General features: G+C 38.3%; 1 protein-coding gene across 1 annotated transcript in view; it reads right to left on the bottom strand.

Moving 5' to 3' along the window:
- Positions 1-17,602, bottom strand: part of CEMIP2 (cell migration inducing hyaluronidase 2) — an 81,765-nt gene that overhangs the window by 9,851 nt on the left and 54,312 nt on the right. Inside the window, exons 17-21 of the mRNA XM_040252310.1 lie at positions 16,279-16,494; positions 11,987-12,195; positions 7,746-7,928; positions 5,237-5,456; positions 1,760-1,858 (exon numbers count right to left, since the gene is read on the bottom strand). Coding sequence (XP_040108244.1) covers positions 1,760-1,858; positions 5,237-5,456; positions 7,746-7,928; positions 11,987-12,195; positions 16,279-16,494 — 927 coding nt within the window. The remainder of the gene's footprint in view (positions 1-1,759; positions 1,859-5,236; positions 5,457-7,745; positions 7,929-11,986; positions 12,196-16,278; positions 16,495-17,602) is intronic.

The raw sequence follows: 17,602 nt of genomic DNA on the forward strand, positions 1-17,602 counted from the left end.
TGGGCAATACAGTATCTTGTTTAATTACCTGGTAAGCTAGTAGAGCAGAGACTCAGCACCCAGTTGCATCCCTTTGCAACTGACACCCAGCAGATTCCACACAAGGAGGCTGGGATGGGTTCTTCACACTGCTGACTTTACTGAGATGCTGAGCTAACAAACTTCCTACGTCATGAATATACTACAAAATGAAGACATGCTACCATAGAGCAATAGGTATATATACGTGAGAAACCTTGGAGTTATATTTAGTAGGGATCTTTCTTTCTTTTCCTTACTTCCCTCCTTTCTTTCTAATTGTGGTAAGAACACTAACATGAAATCCATCCTCTTAAATATTTTAAGTGGACAATATATTATTACTGATTACAGGGAAAATGCTATAAAGCAGATTTTGAGAGTTTATGTATTTTACTCAACTGAAACTTTACACCTGATGATTAATAACTCTGCATTTCACCCTCTTCATCTTAAGTAGGGGTATTTTTAATTCAAAATTATTAAAAAGTTCTTAATTCAGAGTTAAGTTCTGGCAGTGGATAATGGTGATGGCCACACAATATTATGAATGTATTTCATACCAGTGAACTATACACTTTTAAATGGTTAGGATGGTGAGTTTTATGTTATGTGTACTTTAACATAATAAAAGAGATTGAGAGAGGAAGAAAAAAAAAGATTTAAGTTTGTTCACATATATGTGAATTTGTAAATGTGTTGTCCACCACTTAAAAAAAAAAAAAAAGCTCCCAAAGAGACCACATGAGACTAAGCCCAGGCCCTGGGTGGGTATCAGTTGGCTAGATACCTCCTACCCAAAGGGCCCTTTATATAGATGCACTCTGGTCAACTCAGTTTTGGACAGGCCACATGCCTAAAGCGGGCTTCCCTGATAGCTAAGTTGGTAAAGAATCCGCCTAAAATGAAGGAGATTCTTGGGTTGCAAAGATCTGCTGGAGAAGGGATAGGCTTCCTTGGTGGCTCAGCTGGTAAAGAATCCACTTGCAATGCAGGAGACCTGGGTTTGATCCCTGGGTTTGGAAGATCCCCTGGAAAAGGGAAAGGCTACCCACTCCAGCATGCTAGCCTGAAGAATTCCATGGACTGTATAGTCCGTGGGGTCGCAAAGAGGCGGACACGACTGAGTGACTTTCCCTCCTAGAGCTGATTAACCTTGCTGGCGAACTTGGCTTTTAGGCCAAATTCCAATACTGACACTCAGGCTAATAACACTTACACTTCCATTAACTTACTTAAAGACAACTAATACTTTGCATTGTCACCTTCCTCATCTGAAAAACTGGGAGCCAAGCAATCTCAAAATAAGAGGCTGAGGAGATTTTAAAACCTTCACCTTCCATATTTTAACCTTCACCTTCCATATTTTAATCAAATAACTGGGGAGCTTCTTTAAAGTTTCAAAAACTGAGGTTAAAAACAATTTCCTACATATTAATTACCAATGACAATTTTTTAAACCAAAAATATCTTTTCTCCTATAGAAAAGGAATCTGGGTCACCTGAATAATTTTAACATTTGCCTAAAAGAAATCAATAAACTGAGAAAAAAAATTTAATAAATTTCATTTATTTAAAAATACATATGGTTTAGGAGTATTTATACCTCTGTTGTATAGCTCACTACCAACAATAAAAATGTGATTAGAAACAAGTGAATGTTGTCAGAGATAATTTATGTTACCAGGATAGAATGAAAAAGTGAGAAGCTGAGGCAGTGCACACAGCAGATGGTACTCACAGAAATAACAGACACATCTCCACGCTGAGTCTCTGCTTGACTGGGTGACCGGAATTGCACAGGGAGGTAGCTTGTATGAGGGTCACTTGTAAACACCGCCTACATGGGGAAGAAGTTCCATATCTATGTTAACCTTCCAAAAAGATCCTTCAAAATAAACTCAACTATATCAAAGCCAGTGAATGTTTTTTTGGGGTTTTTTCTCTGAACTTTCTGTACATATTTCATGACCTGGAATTTTATTTTTTGATATAAGCTTTAATAGGAGAATGGTATATTCCTCATTTTCTAGAGCAATCCCAGTTTCAAGTCATTGCAATCTTGTTAATAAGATCAGCTCTTAATCTAAATCTTTGTAAACATTTCATGCAAAAAAGTCACAAATCTTTTTGAAGGCTCTTTTCAGACCAGTTATCCTCAACTGTGATTCAGTCACTCCAGGATTGAGGAAAGAAGTATAGATGACAAGGATTACTCTGTTTAAAAACTTTTAGGGGCCTTGTACATCACCAATTTTATTTAAATTTCTCTACCTGACATGCAAAATGTTCCACAAACAGAGCCACTATTCTATTCTATTTCCCATATTCTATCCACATTCAACATGCAGGGCATTTCCCTCAGTTTTCCACTCTTATGCCACTTGCCTTTTCAGATGCTGTTCCTTCCCCAAGAAAACCCTTCCATTTTCCCTTCTACTTCAAACCACTTCCAACCTCCAAATCCCACCATCTACCGCCTCCCTAAAGGCTATCTTCTCAATCAAAAGCACTCAACTCTTCACACAATTTAACACTTGAAAGTATATGTACCGAGGAATTCCCTGGTAGTCCAGTGGTTAGGACTTAGCACTTTTACTACCTTGGACTGAGTTCAATTCCTGGTCAGGGAACTAAGATCCCACAAGCCATGTGGTAGAGCCAAATATATATATATATATATATTCTTATAAATCAGTGCCAACAAGAACAAATAATCATGGCAAGAGCAGATAATCATGATGTTAAGTATCCAGAAGCTGAACATTTGTTTGAAGTCTCAGGTCTGAAGTCAAAAATTCTTGTGAATTTTCCTACTTATCAGATGATTAAATTATCTTTATAAATTCTAGTATTTCTTAAGTATAAATTATTTGAAGTCTTCTCAGTAATGAAGGACTTTCTTAACAAATTCAACTTGAGAATTAGGCTGGAAAATTTACTTCTCCACAAAGATTATCTGACAATTTCACTTTAACAGTCAAAACATTACATAGGACAGGCAAGGATTCACATAAGCTTATTTCTGTACCTGGTTTATTTTCTGGTCTGTTGGTTAGTTTAGCTGAACTGGAGTATAGAGGTGGCTCAAGGGTATAAGAGACCAAGACTGTGATAGTGAGTTGTCATCAGAAAAATAATCACCATATATCACAACAGGAAGCATAAATCCCCCTTCCTTTCCCTGTTCTTACTGCCACCAATGGACAGAAACAAGAAAAATTAGAAATAAGAAATAAAAAGAAATATTTAGAGGTTTTCTCCCTCTTATTACAGTATGCATTTCTGTGGCAGTAAGAACTTTTTTTAAAACTCCTCCAGGCCCATGGAACTAAAATGTGAATGTTTATCAGAATCACCTGCAGGGTCTGTTAAAGCAAAGACCATAAGCCCCACCCCTTAAGTTTCTGATTGGGTAGAACTGGGTGGTGCCCAAGAGTTCGAATTTTTCACAAGTTCCTGGGTGATGCTGATGCTGCTGGTCTGGGGACCACAAGTTGAGAACCATTCCTCTTGACCCATATTTGTTTATATACAGGTTAAACATTAATTAGGGCAATATTGAGTCTGTACTTCTTTTTCTCCTGGAATCAATGTGACTTCCTATGGGGTTCCCCATGCCTGATTTTAGCTCATACTTTGGATTTACTTTCACTGCCAAGTTTTCTCAAGATCTAGAAGACTGTCTCATTAAGAATATGTCACAGGAAGCATTTCACTTCTAGCCAAAGTCAGTTTGTACTTTTAATTACAGGTAAACATAATAGCATATGCTTCAAATTAATGGTTTTTCATCTTAAAGGAAACAATATTCATGAGTGCCTTTTCTAAAGATAAGTTTCCCACTGCCAAGAAAACAGATATTTCCACATCACTGACATGTATACATAATAGTGATATTGTAATGGAATCACAGCTGAGAAAGAAAAGATGACAACCAATAAATCCACAGTGACCCAGGGCAAACTGATGTGTAAATACATTTTGACTGATTTTATTATAAATTTGGACTGGTTTGCTTCTTAATGATCATTAAATTCTAGAGTGGGCTAAAATTCAGGAGAAATCATTCAATATTTATAAACTGGCAGCAAACATCATTAAAAAATGTACAAACAAATGCTGGAGGGGGTGTGGAGAAAAGGGAATCCTCTTGCATTGTTGTGCTGTGCTTAGCCACTCAGTTGTGTCCAACTCTCTGCAACCCCATGGGCTGTAGGCCACCAGGCTGCTCTGTCCATGGGGATTCCCCAGGCAAGAATTCTGGGGTGGGTTGCCATGCCCTTCTCCAGGGCCTCTTCCCAATCCAGGGATCGAACCAAGGTCTCCCACACTGCAGGCAGATGCTTTAACATCTGAGCCACAAAGGAAGCCCTGGTGCTTGCACTGCTGGTGAGAATGTAAACTGACACAGCCACTATGGAGAAGAGTATGCAGCTTCCTTAAAAAACTAGAAATAAAACCACCACATGACCCAACAATTCCACTACTGGGCATACACCCTGAGGAAACCATAACTGAAAAAGACACATGTACCACAATGTTCACTGCAGCACTATTTACAGTAACTAGGACATGGAAGCAACCTAGAGGTCCATCGACATGAACGGATAAAGAAGCTGTGGTACATATATACAATGGAATTATAGTCATAAAAAGGAATGCATTTGGGTCAGTTCTAATGAGGTGGATGAACCTAGAGCCGATTATACAGAATGAAGTCAGAAAGAGAAAAACAAATGTTGTATATTAACGCATATATGTGGAATCTGGAAAGATGGTATTGAATCCATCGGCAGAGCAACAACGGAGATGTAGACACAGAAAACAGATTTGTGGACACTGTGGGGGAAGGAGGACAAACAGTAGGATGGCAACATAAATTACCATACGTAAAATAGATAGCCAGTGGAATTTGCTATATGACATAGGTAGCTCAAATCAGGTGCTCTGTGACAACCCAGGAGGTGAGACGGGGTGAAAGGTAGGAGGGAGGTTCAGGAGGAAGTGCACATGTGTATACCTATGGCTGATTCACACTGATATATGGCAGAAACCAACACAATATTGTAAAACAATTACCCTCCAATTAAAAATAAATTTAAAAACTAAAATAAATGGGCAGCCCAGATGTTTCAGGGGGGAAAAATGTGTTGACTACACAGAACCTTTTGACTTTTTCTCTTGGACTAAAGCCCATTTTTACTCCTTGTTTTACCTGACGGGTTCCACAGCCTTGACAGAGTCCTTTGAGCATGGATGGCATCGACTTGAGGGCTGATGGCTTTCTGTAATACTGGGGATACGCTTTGGCCATGCAGTTACTGATGTCTTTTGAGTCTGTTGCTGCCTGGATCTTGACTCTTTCGCATCCCTGAGATGAACAGTAACTGTGACCATCCCTGTGGCTTTTGGCTTTAAGATACAGAAACAGCAACCTGCACAGAACAAACCAGTCCAAAGGGTATTAGATTTTGACTTTCAAAAACTTACAAGAGTTCCTCAAATTAACTCATGGCCAGTGGGGATATTCCTCCAAAAAAGTAATTTTTTTCTCAAAAGAAAAATAACTTATGAAACTAATAAAGTTGTTTCTCTTTCCTTTCTGTCCTCATAGGGTTCTAAGTCAAACACAATACCACTTTAGAAAATATCATGAAAATCTGATTCCATCATTATGGACAGTATCAAAGTAAATTTCTGGTTTGAATAACTTCAATAGGTAATTTGGGAAGATGGAATTTGGCTTGGCTCAAAAATTCCTTGGAAAACTTAATACTTATGTTGAGTTTAGAATTTGGTAAATTAGGGTGGTTTATTCTTTCTTTCTTTTTCTTTTGGTTTATACATTATTTTGTTTTAAGGCACAAAACTGGAATAATAAAAACAGCAACTTTGAGACTTGTTTGTTTAAGGCCAAGATATGGTCTCAAATCAATTCCTGTGATGTATACTAAGAGCAGATGGGCCTGGAGTCCTTCTGTCTATACTTTGGCCAAAATCAAGTGAAATGATCAGTCCCACCCAGTCTGAATTCTCCTCCAAAATGAATGGAAAAGCAACTTCTAGGCAGCAGTCCAATGTCTTGTCAGCAAACCTAGGCCTTCTAAACCAAAAGAAGTCAAGTTTCTAAAAATGACTTGATCAACTGTGATTGATTACTGGAGTTCACAAGTTCACATTTTAAAATGAAGTCAACAAACAATACAAAGTTGAGATTATGAGGTGAAAATCAGCCACTGTTCCAACATCTAGTAATTTTAACATATACATAAGGAATGACAGGGATCTAATTAGGCACGTGCCTTTTGATATATAATTAAAATCATCAAAATGAACAGAATTAAAAAGAATTTGAACCTCTAAGGCTGAAAGGTTCTAGAAATACCCAGATGAAACAATATTTCCTTATCATTTTACATATTAATCATTCATTTGTGATCACCAGAATGTCCTTACAAATTTGGGCCATACATTTATTTTTGCAGAAAATCAACTGGGAATGTGGCTGTTCTGTCATCTATAGAATAAAAGTCCAACTAGGTTTTAAAAGGTTTTAAAAGTCCAACGAGGTTTTAAAATTAGAAGTTAAACATAAGAGAAAATGATACGAAAGGATTTAAGCTAATCACACTGGCTGCTGCACCAGCCCTGGAGGGTAAATGAGTTGCTTCTTACCCAAACGTTAACAAGGCAACTGAGTGAACTCTAACCTCATTCCCCCACAGTCAGTGTGGCCACCCTTCTCTTTAATCCAAAATTTTCTTTCCCCAAACATGCCATGCCATGTTTTTCATGCCTCCATGCATTTATCCATACTGTTCTTGGAACACTTACTCATCTCCTCCTACTCACTCCTCAAGAGTTAGCCCCAGTGTCACCCTCATGGGTTGTCACTGACCACCCAAGGCTGAACTTATGGATTATCTCAAAAGGCAAGCTATAGGACTTACAGCATTTAAACCTTTCACCCTCCAATTACTTGATTTACATGCCCACATCCTTCAGTGGACAGTGAGTTTGCAGAAGAAATGCATCTTATTTACATGAGTATCTTTATAGTATCTAGACAATGGTGTGGAGTAGAAATGTCAGCTTAAGGAATGGATATTGGAGGAGCATGCTACTTTCTGGAAGAGTACAGGAGATCAAGCCTACCATAACCCAAAGGCTGAGAGACTGTAACTGGATAAAAGCAGACAAAGCCAACAGGACCCCAGGTGAACAGGATTAGAATTAAAAAGTGGAAAGATGCAGCCTAGAGAAAGTTGAAAGCAAATATGCCATGGTTACACAGTGTTTTTTTTTTTTTTTTTTTAAACCCAAGGTCAACTTGAAAGATAGCCTTAAAGGATGAGAAAAATGAGCTTTTGCTAAAATATGGACTATATCATATGGAAATAATCATCTTTAGAGTTGTTATGGAAAACATTATTTTAATTTTCAACTGGGCCTACTGGTTTTTTATTGACAAGGATAATTTCTCTCTCTAAATTGCCTTAATAGGTATACGGCAAACATCTCACTCGATTCCTATTGCCAACTGTAATTATGAGTCATTCTAGTTCTCCTTAAACCCCTAATGGTGATGAGCAGAGAATTACCCACATCAGCTGCTTTTCTAACTAGCCGTCACATCACAGCCTATTCTTAGTTACCCTGAAGAACTAGTAATTTCACCATTAAAGAAAAGCAAAAATTTTCGTTCACTGGTTGCCCTGAATTACCCTGTGCTGGAGTCAAAATAGAATTTCCTCTCAGACTGCTTCTTCTGCAATTCCTCCAGTGAATGCACAGGCTCATACTCTTCCATTTTGGATAACGAGCCATTATGCCGCTGTAAAAAGCCAAAGGTAACCTGAAAACTTGTGTTTGATGGATAGCAGAGACCAACTCGAATCCAGTCATTCCTATAAAGGAGAGACAATAAAAACACAAGTCCACATTTGAGCCAATATCTTTTGAGTATTACAGCATATGTAAATTTTAGCCATGATATTCTCCGTCTTAAATTACTACTGTGTATGGAGCCACTAACAATGAAAGTCCTGAACCCTAACACACATAAGTTATCCACCTTTCCATGTTACCCAGATTTCTCTCATCGTATATTTATAATGATATGGCTGAGAAAAATCTTCTTTGCAACAAGATTTCAGAGAATGTGAATAGATGTTGGATAAAATGTACTCAGATACTGTAAGCAGATAATAAAATTAAATGAGATGGTTGGGAATGGGTACACTAAGATGGAATAAATACTAATAGCCTGATTGTGGAAATGTACACTGCCAAAAGTTTTCCAAAGGATTTTTTTATTCATAAATATATTTGTATCTTTTATAATAACCCCAGGAAAAATTCCTAGTGGCAAAATTGCCAGTTGCTGTTATTGTTGTTGTTCAGTCACTAAGTTGTATCCATAACCCACCAGGCTTCTCTGTCCGTGGGATTTTGCAGGCAAGAATACTGGAGTGGGTTGCCATTTCCTTCTCCAGAGGATCTTCCCAACCCAGAGATCAAACCCACATTTCCTGCTTGGCAGGCAGATTCTTTCCCACTGAGCCTCCAGGGAAGCCCTAGAATTGCTAGAGATAAAGGTATATGCATTTTTAAAGTCTTTGATAATATTACCAAATTGCAATAGTGTTTTTTCTTATCTAATGTTCTTGGATATAAAATTAATACTCTTCAAAAAAAACCATTAAAAATATTTCTCCTTTTTCTATCATTTGCTTTTTTCTGGTATTCTTTAAATTGTGGTAAAATACAAAATGTGCCATGTTCTACATTTTTAACTTTACAGTTTAGCGGCATTACGTACATTCACAAGGTTGTACAACCATCACCACTATTCATTTCCAGAATTTTTTAATCATTCTAAAGAATTTTAACACAATATGTAATGAGGGTTTAAAACTGTTCACACAAATTTCATTCAGTAATCTCACTAAAGAATTAGAAGCACAGACTAAAAATAAATAAGGAAAATGTTCTATCCAGTATTATTTGTAATAGCAAAAGGGGAGGAGGGACAGGAGAAAAACAGTCTAAATGTTCATGGGGGAATGGAATAGTTAAATACATTTTGGTATAAGATATACTCAGAGAACCTTTGAGGGTGGAAAGAGATGAGAACCCTATACACATTTATAATGCCTTACTTTGATTAGAAGAATTATAGGTTATTGCAGTTTTCTTTATGTTTTTCTGCATTTTCTTAGTTTGTGCAAGAAGTATAGATTTATAACTTTTAAAATGTTATTTTCAAAAGTGCCACTATGACAAAATCCATGATCTCTCTATAATTATCTTAAACATGGGAAAAAAAACTTACATCTCCTCCTCTTGCCTCTGCCCATGATATAATTTTTACAAACTTTTAGATGATTAAACAAGGAAACTCTGACTGAATTTCAAGCCCATATAGAGTTTTGAAACTTCTGGCTCAGCCCTTTTCTCACTTTAAAATGTTTTTTACTTGCTCAGTATTTATTCAAAAAATTATGTTTGGTATGTACAGAACCCTGTTTACCTTTTGACTGTAATATCTCACCCTCAGGTTCACAACCTGCCAGCTATAACTTTTTGGACTGCTGATCACTCTTTGGCATGTCTCCCCCACCCTCTTTGACAATCATTTGTTCTTTCATTGACTTCTAGGTAGCTCACAGATGGGAGTGATATGATCAGACTGGCTTTTAAAAAGAACTACACTCTGGCCACAACGTGGGCCAAGGATTGGAAGTGGGGGGAGGCAGGGAGACCGAGTAGGAGGCTGCTGCAGGGATCTAGGTGAGATGATAACGACTCAGTCACAAGCAGTGAGGGTAGCAAGAGTGAAGAGATTTGAACAATATTAAGGAGACAGGACCAACCGGGCTTGGCCACTAATAGGATGCAGAAATGAGAGAAAAGAAAGAGCCAAAGATGAGTCCTGAGTTTGTTTTCTTTTTTTGACTTGGTTGACTCAGTAAGTGAGGTGGAGTTCTTTGGCAGCAACAAGTATTACAGGAAAACAGTAATGGTTCAGTTTAGAGCATATGTCAGAGGCCTAACATCTCAGAATAAGAGCATCTACCATATGTTCAGCCATTCTTAAAAGTGGCCTCAGTTCAGTGCAGTCGCTCAGTCGTGTCTGACTCTTTGCGACCCCATGAATCGCAGCACGCCAGGCCTCCCTGTCCATCACCATCTCCCGGAGTTCACTCAGACTCACATCCATCGAGTCCGTGATGCCATCAAGCCATCTCATCCTCGGTCGTCCCCTTCTCCTCCTGCCCCCAATCCCTCCCAGCATCAGAGTCTTTTCCAATGAGTCAACTCTTCGCATGAGGTGGACAAAGTACTGGAGCTTCAGCTTTAGCATCATTCCTTCCAAAGAAATCCCAGGGTTGATCTCCTTCAAAATGGACTGGTTGGATCTCCTTACAGTCCAAGGTACTCTCAAGAGTCTTCTCCAACACCACAGTTCAAAAGCATCAATTCTTCGGCGCTCAGCCTTCTTCACAGTCCAACTCTCACATCCATACATGACCACAGGAAAAACCATAGCCTTGACTAGATGGACCTTTGTTGGCAAAGTAATGTCTCTGCTTTTCAATATGCTATCTAGGTTGGTCATAACTTTTCTTCCAAGGAGTAAGCGTCTTTTAATTTCATGGCTGCAGTCACCATCTGCAGTGATTTTGGAGCCCCCCAAAATAAAGTCTGACACTGTTTCTACTGTTTCCCCAGCCTACTTAGAGGCAAATTCTTATATGATCTATGTCCATTTCTGTTCATTTCAGTTAGTACTTTAAGAGAGTTCTGACAAGTCAAGGTTTATGACCAATCAGGTGAACAAACCATTTCAATTTTTCAGGGACATATCTGAGCAGTTTCATGGAGTCCCATGGTTTAACCACCACACATATCTAGATAGTCCCAGTTCTGGTTTCTAGTCTCTTCTCTGTCACTTCCCTAACCTAGGCTCCCATGGCAATCAGTACATCGGTCTTTGAGCAGAACTAGCCCTTTACCAACTCTGCTGCTTTTTGTAACAAAATGATCACTTACTGTCACTTCCTCAGTGTAGCCTGGCCCACCTCCCTTATGCAGAATAATTGCTCTTATCCTTTGTCCATTAAAAAAATAGTACTGGCTTATTTACTAAAATTTTGTTCTACCTGTATACTGTGAGCTCCTAAAGGACAAATATTTCTCAGTCATCCTTATATCAACTGGCACACAGTAAACATTTAAATAAATTAAATAATAAATTAATTAATAAAGAGGTTTTGATTAAAAGTAATACTATGAGAGCAGACAATTGAGAGGTCAAGAGGGAACAGAAAGATGCTTTCACATACAGGCAGAGGTGCAAAATATCTGGCATTCAGGCCACAATTTTCCACTCCATGCCCACTGACGACATGAATAATCAATCATACCACTCTCTTCTGTGAAGTCTAAACTTGGCCTCAAAAACCTTTTTACTTTCTAGGTAACCAAGTGCTCAGCTGGAACACCAGATAAAAATGTCTTCCTATCCCAGCTATGGAGAATTAAAGTATTCAGCATACCGTATTAAAATCTACTGTTGGGGAATTCTCTGCCAGGCCAGTGGTGAAGACTGGTGCTCTCACTGCTGAGGGCCCAGGTTTGGTCCCTGGCCAGGGAACTAAGATCTCACACTTCCACATACAAGCCACATGGCAGAGCTAAAAAAAAAAAATAAAGAATCCTACTGCTAAATGGCTTTCTGCAATACCTTGGCCATAGAGAAAAATACATGCTTTTAAAAGGAGAGGATTTAACCTCTATTATCCCTTAATTCCATCAATATAACATATATAGCCTTTCCACAGCAAGAACAAAGTACGTAAAGCCGGCATTCTTTACTTGCTACAAAGGAGATAGGTTATTATTTTTCTCCACTAAATTACTACTTGCTCAACTATTTGAAATAACAGTAACAGAAACATACTTGTTGAAGTTTATGAGGTATAGAAAAGCAATCTTGGGTGCTGGCCCATTCCAGTGGATGGTGTAGCCCTTCTCCAGCATGATCACAGGCTGGTACTGTGAGAAAGCTGCCTTCTGGTTAATTCCTCGGAGCACCATAGGATAGTCTGGATACTCATCTCGTGTGATAGTCATAGTCAGATTCGGAGTGCTCCATGTCTGCACATAGACCTTCAAAAAATAATTAAGAATTAAAGAAAAGAAAATGAAAATTTAAATAGCTAAAAAAAAAAACATTTCCAGCAAAAGTCAAGTGTCTCTACTTTCAAAAGAGAGATTCTATGATCTGTGCCAGACAAAAATGAGTAGTAGCCAACTTCATCCTAAGCTCCACTTACAATGAAGCCTACTTAAGCTGAAATGGTAAAAACAGACCATGTGCTCTGCTAGCCAAGATCTTCATCATCTCTTCCACAACAGCCCAGCTTATTCATCAGAATATAAAACCTCTGTGGTTTACATAGCTTGTCAAAGAAATCCCTCAAGTACACACATATAAAAAATCCCTCTGAAGTACACACATATAAAAAATTAGTAAATTAATGTGAAAACTGATACCCTCTAGTTAAATCTGAAAGGCTTTCCTCTGAAATAAGAGGTGGAAATTTAAAATATCTTAGAGCTTTGGCTTTCGATTTTCCATGACCTGCATCAGCCCAAGAAGTCATTTTTCACCCATTAAAAACAAAAAAGTTATAAAGTGTTCTGCAAAAACTGGAAAAACATATTAAACTGAGGCAAATTTGAAAGCCCTGAGTTTATTCCAGTGGCATTTGGGCCCCATGCTACACCAAAACAAAATCTTCCCCAAATGCATCCTCCAAGGAACAAACTTCAGAACAATTTCCTAAAACAAATCAGCATCTGTAACAGAATTCCCCAGAAGTATCAAAACATCTGCAGAATGCTGCATTTAATCCACACGACTTCTCTGTTTTCTGTTTCCCTATTCCACAGTTTTGTCCATAGTGATTCCTTAATTATAAATTCTTTGAGCCAGGAAGTCTTAACTTTCATTTGTGTTTGACTATTTTGATATAACTCTTCTATACTGACAGCATGTAAAGATTAAAATACAGATAGGAAATATATAGTTTGAGACTGATTGTCTTCATTTAAATATATATGTTTAATATATTATATTTACTTATTGTTTATTTAAATGTTTATATGTGACCTGTACTTCATTACATTGGGTTGACCAAAAAGTTCTTTCAGGATTTTTTCATTACATGGCAACAGAAAAACCCAAATGAACTTTTTGGCCAACCCAATAATAGGTTATATAAAGGTTATATATAAAATATAATAAAATACACACCCCACCCGAAACACCTATCTATAACCTGCCTTTTTACAAATCCAAGGATTTGAGGTGGCACATGCTCCTTATGAGGGCTTCTCTAGTAGCTCAGCTGGTAAAGAATTCACCTGCAGTGCAGGAGACCCTGGTTCAATTTCTGGGTCAGAAGATCCCCTAGAGAAAGGGTAGACTACCCACTCCAGTATTCCTGGGCTTCCCCGGTGGCTCAGTCGGTGAAGAATCTGCCTGCAATGTGGGAGACCCGGGTTCGATCCCTGGGTTGGGAAGATCCCCTGGAGGAGGGCATGGCTACCCACTCCAGTATTCTTGCCTGGAGAATCCCCATGGACAGAGGTGCCTGGTGGGCTACAGTCCATGGGGTCGCAAAGAGTCAGACACGGCTGAGCAGCTAAGCACAGCACAGCATGCTCCTTATGATACCACCTTTCTTCTTGAGTACCTTTATCCTTGGGTCAGCAAAAAGCAGACATTCCATTAAAAATATTTACAAATAGCTAATATCTTGAGATCCAGTTGTTTCTAACTTTTGCTAAAAACTTACAGTATTATATATCATCCAAGGAACAACAAATGGCTGTAGATCTGGGCTCCCAGCCCAAATTTCAAATCCTCAGGAGAAAATTTCTATCTTACCATTCCCAGAGCCTCGTGGGCAGGATTAAACAAACAAAAACAACAGAAAAATAGAATTACTACTTTTCTTTGTAAGACAGAAGTATCAGGTTCACATTCTCAAGTATATGAAATCCAGATTACAGAGACATTTAAAATAAAATATAAAGTCTTCATTAATGAATACATATCATGTTAAGAAAGACAAACAGATACATATTCCTTTGAATACACATGGCTAGCAATTTACCTACAACTGTAGCTATTAAATAATTTAAAAGCTTCTTATTTTTGTTTTAATTCTCGAATTTCTACATCTTCTTAGGCATTAATGAGTCTACTTAATTTTAGAGGGCAATTCTGGTTAAGAATAAAATGAATGAAAAAATAAATCACATTTTTAATCACAGTCTTTTCTTCTTTATTTTTTACTATAATTAATTCTCCATCCTTTCCTGGTCCTTCCTGGAACTCAGGCAAGTATGATTCTTCTTGCTCCCATGGGGATGAGAAATCCCACAACAAAGAGGCTAGTATTCCATTAAAAGAAGCCAGAAAAATCTCTCTAATCTTTATCCCTCTTAAGTCCTTTGTCTTGTCTATTGATGAGAATCTTTTTGAAGCTGTTTTTTTTTTTTTTTAACTTAAGAATCATAGCATTCTTTAACAATGATGATTCAAAGTCTGAAGAGTAATAAAGAAATCTGCTTCAGGAAGCTCCCAATACAGAAGGCTTATTAAATGGCAGAAACCATAAGCCTCCAGGGGCTCAAGAAACTGAAACGCAGGAGCCGCAAACACACACTTGATGGTTTAAGTAGCCAGAGTTCAGCAAAGGTACTCCATCACCAAACTGGTCCTTCCCCAGGAAAAACCCATCCTGCAAATAAGCGGATTCAGCAGCACATCAGCAAGTGAGGCTTCTTTCTTGCCTTTGAGACTATCAGATCCCAGTCTGCCTTGGAGAAGACCTTGCTCTTCCTCTAATTCTCCTCTTCATGCTCCAGTTATCCTTTTCCTTTATTCTTTTATCTCCCTCAACATTTATTATTAAATATGACCATGTAATTGTCTAAAATATGGAAACAAAATTCTGCTCTATTCAAAATTCTGGGCAACTCGTACCTTCATTCTGCAATCTTCTATCCATCCAAAATATCACTATTAAAATCATCTTTGCAACTTAGAGCCTTGCTCTTCAAATAATACTAATTGCAGCAAGCACTTCACTATGTGCCAGGCCATGGGTGAAATGTATTATCAGTACTCATGCATTCTATCTTCGCAACAGCCACATATGAAAGAATCTAATATTATCCTCACTGTGCAGAGGCACAGAGCAGCTAATTAACTTACACATCTCGTATTTAAGAAAATAGCAAAGCCAGGATTCAAAGCCATGTGGTCTAGTTCCAGCATCTATTTTCTGAACATTATACCTCCCAAAGTATTCCATCCTCTTATACTTGGCATCCAGTTAATAAATGCACACTAGCTTAATGTTTTCAAAGAAGTGTTTCCCAATCTATAGCATCTCCTTCATATTTTCATAGATATATTATGATTTGCAGAATTTCCTTGAATTTCTTTCTTGTCCACTCATTTCCAATTCCCAACTCTGTTTCTGAGAATATACTACTTACTTTCCATGTGACCTACTGATATTCTGCCTCACAAGTTAGATTCCCTAATTTAGAGATAAATAGCGATAATAACCCTAAAGGGCTTCCCAGGTAGCACTTGTGGCAAAGAACCCACCTGCCAATACAGGGGCTGTAAGAGACATGGGTTCAATCCCTGGGTCGGGAAGATCCCCTGGAGGAGAGAATGGCAGCCCACTCCAATATTCTTGCCTGGAGAATCCCATGGACAGAGGAGCCTGATGGGCTACAGTCCATAGGGTCTCAAAGAGTTGGACACAACTGAAGCAACTTAGCACTCAGTAACCCTAAAAACAAAGAATAAAATGGCTTCTCAGGGGGCACAGCTGTAGCACAGCCAGAAAATCTGGCCTAAGACTCAGGAAATATGGTTTCTCACCCCAACTATCTCCCAACCATACTTAACCAAGTGCAAATTAATCCTACTTCTCTTGGGTTCACTTTTCCACTTTTAAATTGGTTTGTAGTGGGGGAACTTTAAATAAAATTCTATGAGTCTATGATTTCTAATGAAATTTTTCTTTTTTTTACTGCTTAAAAAAAAAAAAAATCATGCTTTGAGAAGTATCCATCAGCCGGAAGACCTGAAGAGTACTCACAGAAACAGTGCTGTCAGGGGCTGGGGTGGGTCAGGTATCACAATGCACTTCGGCCTACCTGGGCATAGCTCCCACTGCACACCACTGCATTCCATTTGGTCACGTTTATACAGCTTGGATGGCGGATCAGGTAGTTGTCCATTCTTCCCACATAAGCATCCTTGTATCCCGTCACAGAGCCATCAATGTCGTGGAATATGGAGTTCTTATCACCATCTAGCTCACAGTCTTCAAACCAGGGGCCAGGCTTTCCAAAGAATACATTAAGAGAGACCTGGCAGCAGTGAAAAACAAGGACACCCCACAGTGAGGGCTTCTGCCGTGTTCCCCAGCGTCCCCGGCAAGAACCCAACTTCATGTTCCTTACAGTGCATTACAGTGCCTTTAAGACGATGCAGTTCTGAGTCACAGCATAGTTGTCAACCAACATTTTTGATTAATTATGACATGAAGGGGAAAAAAAAACTTCCTGAAGCCTTAGTTTCGGCAGCAAGCATTCAACTTCATCTTTGATGTTTTCCCTTTTTTCAACTTAAAAACGATTACCTGTTCCCCAGATAAAACGAATTCATGGTAACAGAAACCAGAATAGTTGTGGAAAGAGGAACGATGTAGTCATATGTATTTGTTAAAACTTAAAACCTTTTCACTTAAGATCTCTGCATTTCCCTGTCTGCAAATTATACCTCAGTTAAATTAAAATATATTACAAGTTCAATCTCCTGAGCTAATCATTTCATTTTACTTCAAATGTTTTAGTTAACTTGTGAATGACTCCTGTCACCAAAAAATAAGTACAGTTCCAAACTGAAACAGTCTAAATGTTGTTTTGGTATGGTTGCCTGACCACTGGACTCATTAGAACCTGCTGAAAGGTGTCTGTTATTTTTTTCTCTCCTCAACACAGATTAAGTCCAGCTTAGCAATTTTCATGTCGGATAACATTAATTCAATACCTTTATCAAACACATAGTACATAGCTAGCTACAAAGCAGGCTACAGGTTACATCATTTATAATCTTTTGGTGTGTGCTAAGTTGCTTCAGTTGTGTCTGACTCTTTGCGACCCTATGGACTGTAGCCCACCAGGCTAATGTTATTCAAACCATGCAGATACACCTTACAATGCTTTTATGCACTCAGTGCCCTGGCAAGTTTTAAAATCAACTGAACATCTAAATGATAAGCAACTCAATGGAAACTCAGTGATGTGTGGGACCAATGGTTCTAAGTTCTTAGTTCTAGACTCTTCTCTCTTCACTTATACCTCTTTAACCACTTATACGGTTAAATCTTAAAGTCTAGGACATACGCTCCACCTTTTTAGAAAGAACAAATTTGAGGAACATACCCTTCACAAATGGTTCCAGAGCATCAGCACC

Source organism: Oryx dammah, unplaced genomic scaffold, assembly GCF_014754425.2.
Source record: "Oryx dammah isolate SB20612 unplaced genomic scaffold, SCBI_Odam_1.1 HiC_scaffold_1, whole genome shotgun sequence".
NCBI lineage: Eukaryota > Metazoa > Chordata > Mammalia > Artiodactyla > Bovidae > Oryx > Oryx dammah.